Source organism: Silurus meridionalis, chromosome 3 (genome assembly GCF_014805685.1).
Source record: "Silurus meridionalis isolate SWU-2019-XX chromosome 3, ASM1480568v1, whole genome shotgun sequence".
Classification (NCBI taxonomy): domain Eukaryota; kingdom Metazoa; phylum Chordata; class Actinopteri; order Siluriformes; family Siluridae; genus Silurus; species Silurus meridionalis.
This window is the reverse complement of record NC_060886.1, coordinates 7,953,514-7,969,400: the sequence shown is the minus strand read 5'-3', so window position 1 is coordinate 7,969,400 and position 15,887 is coordinate 7,953,514. Positions and strand designations below refer to the sequence as shown.

Here is a 15,887-nt window from a genome sequence, read left to right as displayed (position 1 = left end):
AGGGAGGGAGGGAGGGAGGGAAGGAAGGAAGGAAGGAAGGAAGGAAGGAAGGAACTTGACTACAATGCAATCTTGAAATAGATGATGGTGCTGAAACGTGTGTCTGAGAGAAAAATGGATAAATTATGAAGTGATGAAAAGAAATGAAATAGTCTAATAGTTCATTATGCAGTGAGGTTTGCGCTCCCTCAGGGAAGAAAGGGAGTGAGATATACAAATTATAAAAGAGAGATATTAACAAAAGAAGAACGTAAAAGTTTCCCTTAAAGCATAAAAGTAAAAACTAAACAAAATAAAGACACATGCAAAAAAAGAAAGAAAGAAAATTTGGAAAAAAAGGGCAATGACCATCATTTAAGATTGATTGTGAGTCAGACATGTTTTGAGAGCTATAACACAGTCTATTAAAAATGACAGAATGAAAATTAAGTAGTCTGATGCAATATACAGTGATGATGTCAGAAAAGAAATAACAGAATTTGAATAGCAGGAATAAAAATAAAGAAAGGAGAGAAAGGGCTTTATACTCAAGTCTGATGACGCTTCGTACATTATACAGAGTAGAGTAGAGTTGTGCCATCTCACGAAAGAAACAAAGAGATGGAAATTAAATAGGAGATGAGATAGAACTAATAAAGAGAAACATACGGAAATGGTCAATGAAAGTGAAGGCAGGTTAAGTGAAAAAGTTAATAAAATAATGGTGTGTTGTTGAAAAGCAAGGAAAGATGATTAATGGATGGTTGGATGGATGGATGGATGGATGGATGGATGGATGGAAGGATGGATGGAGGGATGGATGGATGGATTATTGGGGTTTTATTCGAATCAGAAAGTTTAAAAGAAATGTGGACCAGTTTGATAGTACAATGCAGTGAAAGCAGCCTGTGTTTTTTTTTTTCCTTTTCATTTCATAAAGCTGAAGTCGGCACAATCACTGACATTTACATTATTTAATTAAGAACAAGAATCGCAATTTATTAATCAGCAGATGGACAAAGCGGCAAAAACCTACAGATGCTGCCACTAATTGTATTCAGGAGCCACATTTCCAGAGGCGAACAAATTCACATGCACGATGAACAGATGTTTCCGGAGGTTGCGATAAAAAAACCTGACGTGAAAGCTACTTATTTGTTGCAGTACTACTTTTATCTGTTTCACTTATTTTAGTTGCGTTTCCTATATTAGTAAATCATGTTTTCTGCTTGGGTTTGGCCTACATTTAGTCTTGCTTGTTTTTTATTAATTATAAAAAGAGCACAAAGCATCTCTGCTTTCTCTTTTATTAACGACAGTCTGGGGAAGAGCTTTACATGCGCATTAAATTAATCACAATTTGGCAAAAGCAGGTCTGTAAAATTTGATTAGCTTTAGTGCATAAGATTTGAATGTTTGTTTGTTTTGTTTACTTTCTGAGCCCACTCTCGACCTCCCAAAAAGCTTTGCCCCTGAATTAACACTGGTTCAGCTACAGCTTGTTGAGCTTTCAAGTTCATTCAGATGTTAAGCTGCTGATTTACAACTGTATAAACACACACTTTGGCTAATTATAGATGTTCATGAGCACATCTTGAGCAAGGCTCTTAATTCTCAACTGCACAGATGTATAAAAATAAAGGGAGAGAATTGTATGTCGCTCTGGATGAAGGACCCTTCCAAATGCCCTAAATGTAAATGCAAATCACAATGAATTATCTAGCAGCACTAATTTGCTGATTGCTGATTTGAGACTTTGATTCAGTTGGATTAACGAGGTATTGGGTCAATGACAAGACAAAAGGCCCATTAAAAAAAAGCAAACTAAAAGGATTTTTTCTTTTAACTCTTTTTATTAATTCTACATTTTGGTATTGTATGAGGAAGTCAGGTGTGTCAGAGAAGTATGTGAGGGTGGTGCAGGACATGTATGAGGACAGTGTGACAGCAGTGAAGTGTGCAGGAGGAACGACAGACTGGTTGTGCAGAGGAGGGACATGGGGTATATCGGTAGGAGAATGCTGAGGATAAAGCTGCCAGGAAGGAAAAAGAGGAAGACCATGGAGGAGGTTTATGGATGTGGTGAGGGAGGACATGCAGGTAGTTTGGTTGGAAGAGGCAGATGTAGGGGACAGGGTGGTATGGAGACGGATGATCCGCTGTGGCGACCCCTAATAGGAGAAGCCGAAAGAAGAAGAAGAAGAAGATTAATTCTACATTTTCCACAGTGATTCTGTCTTTTTTCATCACTTAAGTTTGAAATAAGAAAAAAATAATAAATACATTTTATGCAAATGTGGCTGCTTAATGCAAAACTTCCGATAGCTGGTATGTCTTGCAGAGAAGCAGGGAAACACATATGGAGAGAGAAAGAAAGAGAGAAAGAGAATGAAAAATCAAACTGAAGAGGAAAAAATGAAAATGGGCTTTGACTTTTGTATAGACCTGAAGTAGTAGAAACTGGAGCAGATATGTGCAAGAAAGAGGGACATATGTATCTATGTTAAAGAAAATGCCATGTACAGCAGCTGTGGCTTCACCACAATGAAATGTGGAGGGGAAAAATGTCACCTTGATTTTTGAAAGAGTTTCATACGCCTTACATTTTTACCAGAACTTTAATGAGAATGTAGTGACAGAGAATTAATAAAATATGGAATGAGTGACGATGTGAAGTGAAGGTGAGGGTAACGAGGGCAAATGCCTGAATCACACTATGTATGAGGAAAATGATTTTCTCTAGATGGCTCAGTGCTGCCCTCTACAGTCAGCTTCACTTTTGGCATGATGACTTGAGCATCATTAATGCATCATTTCCCAAAACTCTCACAGCTGGTTTGTCATCTAGTGAGAGAATGCACGAAATGAAACTTTATCATATTAGTAATGGTTTTACTGTTAAAGTTTGGGGAAATGTTTCAAAAACAATGTTTTGGAGAACTGGTGGGATACAGTTATAGTGATTTTTTAAAGAATTAGTGTGCTTGCGTGGCACTAGAAATGATAGCTCTACTTTAAAACTGAGTGTGTGTGTGTGTGTGTGTGTGTGTGTGTGTGTGTGTGTGTGTGTGTGTGTGTGTGTAACAACTTAGCTTGTGAAAGCAAAGGTGCCAATAGTCTATGGTATTTCGTAGTGCTTACACCGCGTAGAAAGTGATACGCCTGGAAATTGCACCTTTCTCAGATAGCGCAGTATTCAGTCCAAAAAAACAAGTCAATTGCAAGTCACATGATGTGAAGACATGCTTTTGCTTTTGTCTTTACTTTGTCATGGTTAATTCTGACCAGTAAATGTATAAGCCAATAGAATACATGGACTGTGATGTCAATGGTTGGGTAAAAAAATGTATAAACTAATTACTAAAATCTCATCTAACTCTAGGTTTTTTGTAACAATCTTGTTACTGACTTGTTGCTTTTTTTGTCTTGACTGATTAATTGATTAGACAGTTTTATCCATGCATTTGAGCTTAAGAGATCAGATTTAAGGATCCACAACAACTTAAGATTACAGTACTGAGAATTTAACTCTAATCAGGAAATTCTCCTCCAAACTTCTAATCAGGAGTGAAAGAGCCCTAACAGCTGAGTCAACACTGCCTCATGAGGGTTAGGTAGGTAGGTAGGTCAGTCCAAACATGATCCAGCATGACAATGCCCCTTTGCCCAAAGGTTTACATATGGTTCACATGGGTTGGAGTAGAAGATACGTTTGCAATTAATTGCAGTGCTGACTGCACCCCAGGCCTCCTCACCTCACCTACATCAGTACCTCACTTTACTAACACCCTTGTGGCTGAATGAACAAAAATCTCCACAAGCACACTCCAAAATCTACTGGAACATCTTCCTAGAAAAGTGGATGTTTTTCTAGCAACAAATGGGGATACAAAACTTATGGTCAGTTGTTTACACACTTCATGGATGTGATGAAGGAAGACATGCAGGTAGTTGGTTTGAAAGAGGCAGATGTAGAGGACAGAGTAGTATGGAGATGGAGGATCCGCAGTGGCGACCCCTAATTAGAGCAGCCGAAGGAAGAAGAAGAAGAAGAAGAAGATATAATATATATATATATATTGTGAATGGATGGATGAATGGCTGGATGGATGGATAGATGGATGGAGGGAAAGAGGAGGTAAAGATATATATATATATATATATATATATATATATATATATATATATATATATATATATATATAATATGATGGATGGATGGATGGATGGATGGATGGATGGATGGATGGATGGATGGATAGATAGATAGATAGATAGATAGATAGATAGATAGATAGATAGATAGATAGATAGACACAGACAGACACAGACAGATAGATAGATAGTTATGATATGATATTTAGACACAAAACAAACTGATTAAGGAATTTAGGAATTGCTCCAACTCGACTATAGCAGATTTTTCTCATTTAAAACTGTGAAACTGTGCTGTTGCCTTTAGCACCTCTTAAATTTTGTGTTGGTGGAGATGTGAGTGCATGTGATCAATCAGTGGTCTGCACTAATTTTAGCTCCACTAATAAGCCACAGCTCAGCTCTCATGGTACCAGGGCACAAGTACGGCACAAAAGAGGCTTTTTCATGATGCCAGTATGTACCGTTTCTCACAAAAGTGAATACGCCGCTCATATTTCAGCAACCGTTTTAGTATATACAATACTATAGAAATAAAACTTGTATATATATGAGAGTAGTCAGTGTGCAGCTTGTATAGCAGTACAGATTTACTGTTCTCTGAAAATAATTCAACATACAGCCATTATTGTCTTCATAACTATAAACAAACAATTGTGCTTACACAAAACACTTGTTTTGACTTGTTAATTTAGGGTGTACTTACTTTTGTTGGCAACTATTTTGTCTGTATGTTGAGTTATTTTTTAGAGGACAGTAAATCTGTACTGCTATACAGGCTGCACATCGACTACTCTAAAATATATTCAATTTACATTTCTATAGAATAATAGAACATATAATAAAATGGTTGCTGAAATGTGAGGTGTGTACTCAGTTTTGTGAGGTATTGTATATTATATTCTCATTTCCTAACAGTGTGCAGCCATGATCTTTCATAACCCTCTGTAAACGTGCAGTTGCACCCCTGCATGTAATGGCAGAAACCATCCATAAATGCCAAGTAGATTTCATCAAAATAACTCAATAAAGATAAGTACAAAAAAAAGATTTAAATCATTTACATTACATTTCTTGCGAAGCTTTTCCCTTTTAACGAAACTGTTGTTATAGTAACGATAAACTAATAAAAGGAGCATGTAATAAAACATTGTTCTGCTTTATTACTAATATAAAAAGAATCTCTATACATCATATACAGAAGGAAAGCTTTAAATGACATTACTGTGGGATACAGAAGCAGTAACGAGGATGTTGTGTGAGTGTGTGTGTGTTTGTGGGCATGTGATATTTCCTTTTTGGAAAAATAAATAAAGTAACTCATTTTTTTAGTTTTTGCTGTGGTGGCACTTTTCTGGTTTTGACATTCGTTGGTGTTTTTTGATAAGTCTGACTTTTGCTTCACTGGTTGCTGTGCTCCAATTGAAGGCTCGTCCATGCTGTGTGTGAGTCGAGCACAATTTCCCCCCAAGAGAAGTACCATTTGTTACAAAGCAGGAGGGAAGAGCTTTATACCCCACGTGCCCTTCTTTTCAAGGAGAACATCCTGTTGTCAGGGTAACAAGAGGCAGGTGGCCTGATGGGAGTTTGTGGGAAGCAGAGAGAGTTCTGCCATTTATAGAGAGTGATATTTATCCTCTCTCCTGAGACCGTGTGTGTGTGCGGCGTGTGTGTGTGTGTGTGTGTGTGTGTGCATGTGTGTGTCTGTGTGTGTGTGTGTGTGTGTGTGTGTGTGTGTGTGTGTGTGTGTGTGTGTGTGTGTGTGTTTAAAATGTCTGGCTTTTCAACTGTAATATCAAACCATCATATCAGTCAGGTAGTACTTTCAAATACTTTCAGCTAGAAAATGAGAATACACTGAACAGTTTCTTCCAGCACGTTTTGTGTAAAATGGAAACAACCATAAAATATTACCTTTTTTATATTTGTGTCTTAATAACGAAAATAATTTGGATTATTGAGTATAATTAATGCATTTTTTTGTAAGTGTATATATAGAAATGTATAGAGTTTGATATACCTTATAGATTCCTACATTTATGGCTAAACAGTTATTTCTAATGAGCAAACCAGAGGTGAGGTAGGAATCGTGTAGCTCATCTGAGCAAAAATAGGCAGAAAAAAGAGAGAGACAGAGCGAGAGTGTTTGTATACATGTAAGATATGTAATATGACCCATTGTAAGGTATTTCCTGATTGCCATCACTACAAAAGTGTAAACCAGAATAAGTGTAATGATTAAAAAATTATCACCTTCTGAAATTACCACAGCACACAGGCACTTGGGCGAATCTGAGTGTTAGATTAAATCGCTGTTATTGACAGTCCCATGTTATGAAGGAAACTCATGAGGTCATCTCCTAAAGGCCTGGTTTAACGAACACACTTGAAGCTTTGGTTTGTCTAACAAGCTCTCCAAGGGAAGCTAATTATCCAGATCCAGAGTTGTGGAGCAAGTTTGGACAAACACCTGAAGTCCTGAGATGAGCAGCTTTCATTGGAGCTCAAAATAATTCCTTTATTTTTATAACGCAATCACTCCATCTAGTGTTTAGTTTGTGCAATGGCGCACATTGCAAAAACTATTTGCAGCTTACGTTGTCTTGGTGAAAATAATGTGAAATAATCTCTAGGCTGTAAATTCTGCTACTGACAAAATGTTCTAATGAAAAGTATTTCTTTTTATAATGATAGTCAATTCAAGTTGCATTACTATGTCATGTAATGTGGTTACAGAAGGATGCAAGTGCAGGTGAAACTTTTCGAGTTCAAAGACAGGCAAATTTGTATGGAACAGCAAAATCGTAGTCAGTAACAGAGTTTTTTGGTATCATGTAGGGGGGTAAATACTTATGCAAAACCACAGTTTGGTAATAAGACCTGTAGTGACCAAAAGGACCTTACTGGCAAAATATATTGTTCCACAGAGTGCACACAACCTGTGTATTAGTATGTTAAATATCTGTATTAGTAATGTGTGTGTGTGTGTGTGTGTGTGTGTGTGTGTGTGTGTGTGTGTGTGTGTGTGTGTGTTTCTCTGCAGGAACCCCAGAGCAAGTCGAAGGTGTGTGCTAATGTATTCTGCGGTGCAGGCAGAGAGTGTGCAGTAACAGAGAAAGGCGAACCCACTTGCTTGTGCATTGAGGTAAGGAGCAGAAAGTATATATATTTTTAAATGATGGACAGAATGGGATTTGACATTAAGTCTAATAAACTGAAATATAGAGCATATAACCATAAATAGAAAATTGGAAAAAATGCCAAATGTTTTTTAATAAATTACTTGGATGTTCCCAAACTGTGCTCAGGGCTAAACTCACTCACGTATTAAAAAAAAAAAAAAAAAGAAACACTGATATTATACAGTATGTGCGCTTTATATTTGATTAAATGATTCCAGATCACTGGTTTAACCCTTCAGCGTTTAGTGTCTGGTTAGTGCTTGTTAGTATTTTCTGCTCTGTCTGTCAATTAAAGATTATATAACAACTAGGGTTTTTTTACTTTTAAGAACAAAATGTTATTGATGCAAAAAGCTTTATTATTTTTTTTTTTTACATCTAAATTCAGTACAATTCCATGTTATCAGCTGTGTTTCATTTATTGTTCCTTAACCTTAGAGACCCAGAGGGGGTTAAACATAGCTCTTTATAGCCAGATAGTGTAGGAGTGCTCTCAGGAAAACAAGGGATGAATCCAAAAAAGTCTAGGGGTGTTTACGAAAAAGTCTAGGGGTGCTTTCGGAAAGGACTTATATGCTTTTAGAAGATTCTGAAAAATTCTAGGGGTTCTATAAAAAAAGTCTCTGGATACTACTAGAAAAGTGTATGCGTGCTCCTGGGGAAAAAAAGTACAAATAGGTCATAAAAAGCCTAACTGACTGTTTCTCTCTTTGTCTGTCTTTCTCTCAGCAATGTAAACCTCATAAGCGCTCGGTGTGTGGCAGTAACGGCAAAACGTACAGAAACCACTGCGAGCTTCACAGAGACGCCTGCCTTACTGGACTCAAGATCCAGGTGGCACATGATGGGCACTGCAGAGGTGAGAGAACAAAGCATAGGAGAGGACCATGGGGCAAAGGGAATAGAAAAGTGTGACTGAAACTAATATGGTTAATAAAACCCTGAGCTAATCTGCTACTGACACAATGTTCTTGTGATAAGTTATTTCTTCTTAAATCCCAATTAATGAATTCAAGTTGCAACACTATGTAGTTTAATGCTGTCGCAGATGGATAGTCAATGACAAGCAGAGTTCAGGCAATCAGCAAACAAGGACGGGCAGGATCAACAACTGTCCCAGCAGCAAAATATCAAAAATGAGCATTTACTTTTCTTTGTGTTTGTGCCTAATAGGCTTGTATACATGTTTGTGTTTTACTTGTTGTGCAGTTGTGCTCAGTCAGTAGCAGAGTGATTAATAGTGAGAATGTGTCTAAGTGTGTTGTGGAAAATGATGGCCATGTTTGGAGATCTGACAATAAAAAATGTGAAAGTTTAGGGGGTGAAAACTTATGCAACACTCTGTATGGCAAAACGGTCGTTTGCAAATATAAGCCCACATTTGTATTATTGTGACTGGAGTTGAAAATTGTATAAGCAGTTATGTAAAAGTAATATTTACAGAAAAAGGTTTGTAAACAGTGATGTATATATGGAAGCCTACGGGGCACTGAACCCTAGGGGGCGCTTTATCGCTCTATCTACAGTTTTTTTCCATAGGGGCACGCTAGAGGGCACTTTATTATATTTGATTCACCAGAGGGGCATCTTATGTTTTATGTACCATAAAGGCACCCTAATAGGCACTTATACAGTTAGTCTCTAGATATAAGTTTAGAAATAGAAGCTCTAGTAGCCTGTTAATAACATGAGCTTGAATCCAGTTGAGCAAAATGTACTGTGTTCCAAACAGTCCGTAATAAAAATAAAATAAAAATACAGCTAATATTCATGCATTTATTAATTATGTTTGTAAAATTTAATGTGATATTAATTCATAAACATTCCCTGGGAATCCCTGACCCAAAGCATGTATTACTGTATTTTTATTTGCAGGTGTGGTGTGGAATATTATTTAGAAATTGTATTCTCATACACATATGTATGTGACCAATACAATTAGCATAAAATTACTCCAAGTCATAATCTCCACTGGTCCTGATGATGTAATAAATAGTCTAATAGTTTTATTACCTGAAAACTGGTCATGTCTATTTGATGTCATGGACATTTGCTTGATATTTACTTTGATGATCCATCATTTATTAATAGGGATTACCGCTTTTATGTTAATGCCTTATTACGTTTTAATATTATTTTATGACAGAAGTTATGTTATCTCAATACTAATAGTGAAATAAACATGCAAAGGGTAAGCTTTGTTGAGGAATGCTGATCTGGATCAATCAGCACAGTATCAGTAGGCTGAGCTGGGCAGATATAAATCAGCTGAAACCAGTGTGAACCTGCTAGACTGATTAGCATGAACTCATTGCCTGATGGTTGAACCCTGGCCAGGCTATTCTCTCATATCCCAGACAGATATTTTATTATTATAATTATTCAAAATGTACAAGGTAATACAGTTCAACTACAGGCTGTCGGCTGTGTTCTTTTAACCACGATCTGATAATTAAAGTGTAAAATGTTTTAAAGGGTATTTATGGTCTTTTGCTTTTCTTTAATACATTGGAATTAAGGAAATCTCTGATTGACTGGTCAGTTTGTGGGCAGAATTTCTAGGTTAATTCTTTTTCTGCGTGGGGCTGATTTACAAAGTGATCGTCTACTTGTCTTTTTGGTGGTACAGTTTGAAAGAGTTATGGGAACAATTAACATTGCTGGAGGCATAAATGCCCTGGGAAAAAGGCATGCCTCCAAAAAAGTCTAGGGGTGCTAAGCTTAATGTCATGGGGTGCTCATAGAAAAGTCTTTGGGTGCTTCTGGAAAAGTCTAGGGCTACTAGTGTAAAAGTCGTGGGGTGATCATAGTAGCTCGCATGCTGAAAAAGTGTGTGCACCCCTGGTCTAAGGGTACTACTGGAAAATCTCTCATTATTTAAAAATAAGAGATTGTACAAAAATGTTTCCAGTGGCTTTATTTCAATTCAATTCATTTTTATTTGTATAGCGCTTTTTACAATGAACATTGTCTCAAAGCAGCTTTACACAGATAATAAGGTTATATAGAAGAATGTGTAAGGTTTATTTGCTTATTAGTTACTTCCTTATAATTGTTTATCCCTGATGTGACTGTGGCACAGAAAAAAAGGTGGTCTTTATACCTGTCTCAGGTAGTATTTAAAATTAATTACAGAAATTGCATATTAATGCAAATAATACTTAATTTTTATTCTCGAGAGCCTGATTGTAAGCCTGATCATTCTCTGGGCAGAAGATAACCCTGGTGTTTCTCTTTTTTCTGCTTCAGAAAGAAAGACAGAGAAGCCTGCTGCCAGTCCAGGTGAGTGCAGAGTCTGATATCAGTTCTCTTATTGCTGATCAGCAGAATAAGCTCATAAAGTAGAGCAGGTTCATATTTGCTTAGTCAGCATACTTCGCATGTCTTATATCATCAACTCCATTGTTTTTAGTGTTAAAATCTTTTTACTGAGGAACAAGGAGAAAGTTTACTCAGATTGTAGTGAGAGATGAATGTTTTAATAGAGTTAAACATATATAGTGAGGTGTTACATTTAATTGCTCTACAGATGTAATCACAGAATTATACGATTTTTAAACAAGTGCGTATATATGCCGGGGTTTGTTGAAAACCGACACAACTCTGTCACGTGTGATCTAGACCTTAAACCAAATTTTCTTGCATGTCAGCTTCAGCAAGGTGTAGTATCAAGCCCTGTACCACTAAGCGAGAGTTTGCTGAATCATGCTGAATCATGCGCAAAGACTCAAAACTGTGGAATGGCATTTTAATGGTTTTAGAGAACTCAGTCCTTTTATAAATTACTTTATGAATTTGAAGTCCACAAACTAAGAGAACTCAGAATAACCAGAGCAGATTACTTTTGTTCAGCTTATTAAAAATAAACTATGTGTGTGATTAATTCATCACAAACAAACCGAATCATGAGCATGATTTAGCAAGTCTAACATTCTGAGTAGCACATTAAAAAAATTTATTAATACATAACATGTACACATAACTATATCATGATCTAAAATTTGGTATTTATATAATGCACAATGTTTTCTAAGCAGAATTTTAGCAAAACAAAAAAGCTGTTCCTGGAGGTATTCCTGGAACTCTAACGATGCTCATCCTCAGGTTCTTTTTAACGCATTTATTTGACTATTGTACATAATTGAGATAAAATGATAGAAAAGTAATTACCCATAATCACAATATCCAATATCACCTGGATGAGTCTGGTTTCTCTCTAGGCGTCTTCCTTATGCCCTCTCAATGGAGTCCCAAATAAATAATAAACAATAAATAATAAATAATATAAATAATATAACTAAGAATAACAATATAAATACAATTAATAATAAATATGCAGCGACAATAAAAGTATCTGGGACAAGAGCAGATTTTGGAGTTTAATCGTCTACATGTTGCTAAGGGTAACAATCGATTTGGTTGGCTGGCACCTAATGATAACCTGCTATGGTGTCAAAAAAATATACACTTTATGGACAGAGGTTTGTGGACACCTGACCATAAGATTGTACATGTTTTCTGATTACCCCATTTTAAATGTATTCCCCATTTGCTGTTATAATAACCTACACTCTACTGTGAAGATGTTCCACTAGATTTTGGAGTGTGCTTGTTGAGATTTGTGCTCATTCAGCCAAAACGGCATTAGTAAAGTCAGGTATTGATGTTGGGTGAAGAGGCCTTTAGTCAGTCAGTGTTCATCCCAAATGCATCCTAACCCTAAATAGTGCTAAAGTCAGTGCTCAGTAGCAGGCTCGAGCAGCATTGTCTTCCACTCCAACCCATGTAAACCATATCTTCATGGACTTAGCTTTAAGTCTCGTAGTTGAAATGAAATTAAAATGCAATGCTACCACATCCAAGACATTTAATACAATTGTCTGCCTTCAATGTTGAGGTAACAGTTTGGGGAAGAACCACATATGGCTGGAATAGTCAGGTTTCTCGATACTTTTGTCCATACAGTGTTTTTTTGGCAAACTTTTATGTAAGCAAATATTTATGTATATAGCACCTTTTAAAGAATTGAGTGTGTATGTGCAGTGGTCTGCTACGTGGGTGACCGCAACGAACTGCGCAGACGTGTGATTGAGTGGCTGCAGACTGAAGTTGTGCCAGACGGCTGGTTCACCAAAGGCTCCAACTTCACTGACATCCTGCTCAAGTACTTCAAGGTGAGTTTAAAGATGTTTAAGGCTTTCAAAGTGACTTCAATTTCCTTTAAATAGAATTGTTTGGATTCATCCTTCCTTTGCTTGGATACATTATGGACTTTTGGGAGATTTCTTGACACATTCATAGGCCGGCCTGTCTCTACTGTAAAGTATGTTTTATCTTAATTCAGACGGAATTGATTAGGCTACTATACAACACATCACTACAGCACATAGCTATCTAATAACTTGATAAAAGCATGGCATTCACAGCATGAGGATATCACACTATCATATTTTCAGATATTTTTGGCTGACTATTGTCAGTTTTTGAAACTGAAATTGTTTTCTATTTGGAACTTATAGAAATTTAGTTTTCTAATTTAAAATGTTATTAAAAGTTAAAAGAAAAACAGCAAAGAAACAACTAACAAACGCCAATGTATTGATTATATATCAAATATATTTAATTTCCATGTATATGAGCCTTTATCATTATACGCTTAATAAGGTTAATTATTGAGTTGCAAAGTTTAACGTCATAGCACGGAGGCCAAATTCTTCTTCAGTACAAATACATCGTTAGATAGAATAATAATAATCAATTTAGGAGAAGTAGTAGCATAGTGGTTAAGAAGTTAGATCCTAGATCTCAGCACTACTATGCTGCCACTGCAAGGCCCTTAACCTTTAACTGCTCAGTTGTGTAAGTGAGATGATTGTAGGTTGCTCTAAATGAGACCTGTGCCAAATTCTCATATTGTTGTTGGAAAGGGATGTTAGAAAGCGCATACTGTATGAATCTTATGGTCAGGTGCCCACAAACTTTTGTCCATATAGTATAACTGAACTTGACCTTTCTACAACATGCTTTGATGCAGGGTTTTAAGAGGAATGCAGTGAAGTTACAAGTTCTAAGACTATATCAGGCTTTCTATGGCCTTTAATCTCAGGTTCAACTGTTACTTTAACACTATCCTGAGTTGCTTTATGCAATGTGCTATATATTCCAGTTAATATAGCTTATCAGTTTTGGGTGCTATAATCAAATCTCATTATGCTGTAACACTTGTGAATGATTAATGACCACGATGACCCTATTTATGTCATACATGTTTTAAAACATAAAGATATAAATCAAAATCTCGCAATCCCATGCTACCTCTATGGAGAATGGCTCTCTCTTGTGTGTTGTTTGTGTCAAGGTTTTTTCATCATGTCAGCTCAGGGAGATTTTCCTCACCACTCTCACTCTCTGGCTTGTTCAGTAAAGATTTTAGTCTACATCCAGATTTCTGTAAAGCTGATTAAAAAACTCTAATTGAATTGAAGATGTGTCACATGGGTGAGTACACTAAAGAGTAAAATGTGACAGCATGCTGTAATAGGAAAAGAATCAAATTGAGGCTGGTGCGGTGCAGACTGGTGCAAAGCATAGTTACTTTTCCCACTGCAAAGTTGATTTATTTTCCTGTAACAGAAGGCCCAGGAATGTTTTATTGCATTTACACTCTATCAATCTGCCATGAATTCAAATATTTTAATTTATTAAGGAATATAATTACATTTATTTCAAATAAAGTTATGTTTTCTTTCATATTTTCAGTACAAAATCCAAATAGTTAATCACAGTGATGTAGTAACTTTTTTTTTACCCAAAGTTTACTGTAATCAACCAATCAGCATTAATCTGTAGTATATGTTACTATAGGGAATTCTCTCAGCGACACACTTACAGCAGCTCAGGAAAAGGCCTGGCTGATGTCGATCAGCAGCAAACTGATGGAAATCTAATTATGTATAAAAAATGAATAACCTAAATACCTGGCCAGTTCATGATTAAGTAATTATAAAGTAAAAGCTTATGGATTTCCCGACATATGCTGTAATCAAAAATACATTTACTGCATTTGACAGTTATTTCAATTATACAAATGAGCAGTTGGGTAAAGGACTTTGCCCAAGGGTACATCTATACCAGCTTGGTGGCAATTGGATTTAACCTCACAACCTGTTGAAGAGAATGCTGATAGTTTAATCACTGAGCTACCACTGACATTTTAGGTTTTAAGAGGTTTAAAGATATACTCTGCTCAGGACTTACCTAAAGAAAAAAAAAAAAAAAAGAGTGAAAGGACCTAGTTTTTATTCCTAAATCTAATACTAATAAAAGGTTGTTTTCTGTATAAAATTCTGTGAATCTAAAATTGCTATATGCACTTTAATATTGCAAACAAAATGTGTTACTTTTTTTAATATATTCACCATATTTTAAATAGATTATAAATACATTATATATTATTATTTGTAGCGGTACATGTATTTGTACCGAAAATTTTAAAGCGTTCAGTACGGTAAACTTGTGTACCGAATGCAATCCTTTTTACGTGCTGAGCAAAGTTGAAATCTGAGTTTCCTCAGGAACGTGTAAAGTGGCAGACTGCAAGTTTGTTCAATCTCCACCTCGCACTTTGCATTTTTTGAGGGAGTGAGTGAATGAATGAAGGATAGAAAGAATGAAGACGTTTGTTAAAGTATAGTAAAATAAGTAGAATAGTTAATCATATATTTAGAAAATGATTTATTAAATGTAAAACAAACACGCACTCTCTCTCTCTCTCTCTCTCTCTCTCTCTCACACACACACACACACACACACACACACACACACACACACCACATCTGTATTACCCAAATGGGGTCTAACAAATGTAAACTATTTAATTTAACATTTTCAATTTATTTAATAAATTTTTTGTGCCAATTTAATTGATTACTTAATTTAATCAATATAATAAAAAGTCTATTGCAATTAATTTAACCAAGCAGGCGTTTTATTTAAAATTGTTTTAAAATGCCAACTGTTCAAATGTTGATCACAAATATTAATAATAATAAACTGCATTAAAAAAATGACAAGCAATTTAATCTTTTGCATTTCTTCCCCCTAACTGTATCGAAATTAAACTGAACCGTGACTTAAAAAACGAGGTACTTACCGACCTGTGTGCCGTCAAACCTTTTTACATTACACATTATATATTAATAAATGAGTTTAGAAATTCTTCGAAAAATTTAATTGAATAAAACAAAGGTTTGAACCTGGGAAATATGAACGCTGAGATGTGTGTGCACTCGTGTTATGTTGCAGAATTACGATAACGGTGACTCCCAGCTGGATTCGGCTGAACTTCTGAGTTTCATCCAGCACAACGATTCAGCAGTGGAACTGCACTCATACGTAGAGGAGGAGAACAACCGGCTGCTCAGGTAAAAAAAATTGCCCACACACATACATACATAGAAACCATTAAGCTCTATAGTACTTGATTTATGTTGAAATTTAAATTGTATTGGTCACATACACAACTGAATGCCGTGTAGTGAAATTCAATGGCTTATTCGAACCATGTTAGCA

The 15,887-nt window shown here is 36.0% G+C and overlaps 1 protein-coding gene across 1 annotated transcript in view; it reads left to right on the top strand.

Moving 5' to 3' along the window:
- fstl1b (follistatin-like 1b) overlaps nucleotides 1-15,887 on the top strand; it is a 55,216-nt gene that overhangs the window by 32,715 nt on the left and 6,614 nt on the right. Inside the window, exons 3-7 of the mRNA XM_046845368.1 lie at nucleotides 7,178-7,279; nucleotides 8,046-8,175; nucleotides 10,566-10,598; nucleotides 12,360-12,490; nucleotides 15,621-15,739. Coding sequence (XP_046701324.1) covers nucleotides 7,178-7,279; nucleotides 8,046-8,175; nucleotides 10,566-10,598; nucleotides 12,360-12,490; nucleotides 15,621-15,739 — 515 coding nt within the window. The remainder of the gene's footprint in view (nucleotides 1-7,177; nucleotides 7,280-8,045; nucleotides 8,176-10,565; nucleotides 10,599-12,359; nucleotides 12,491-15,620; nucleotides 15,740-15,887) is intronic.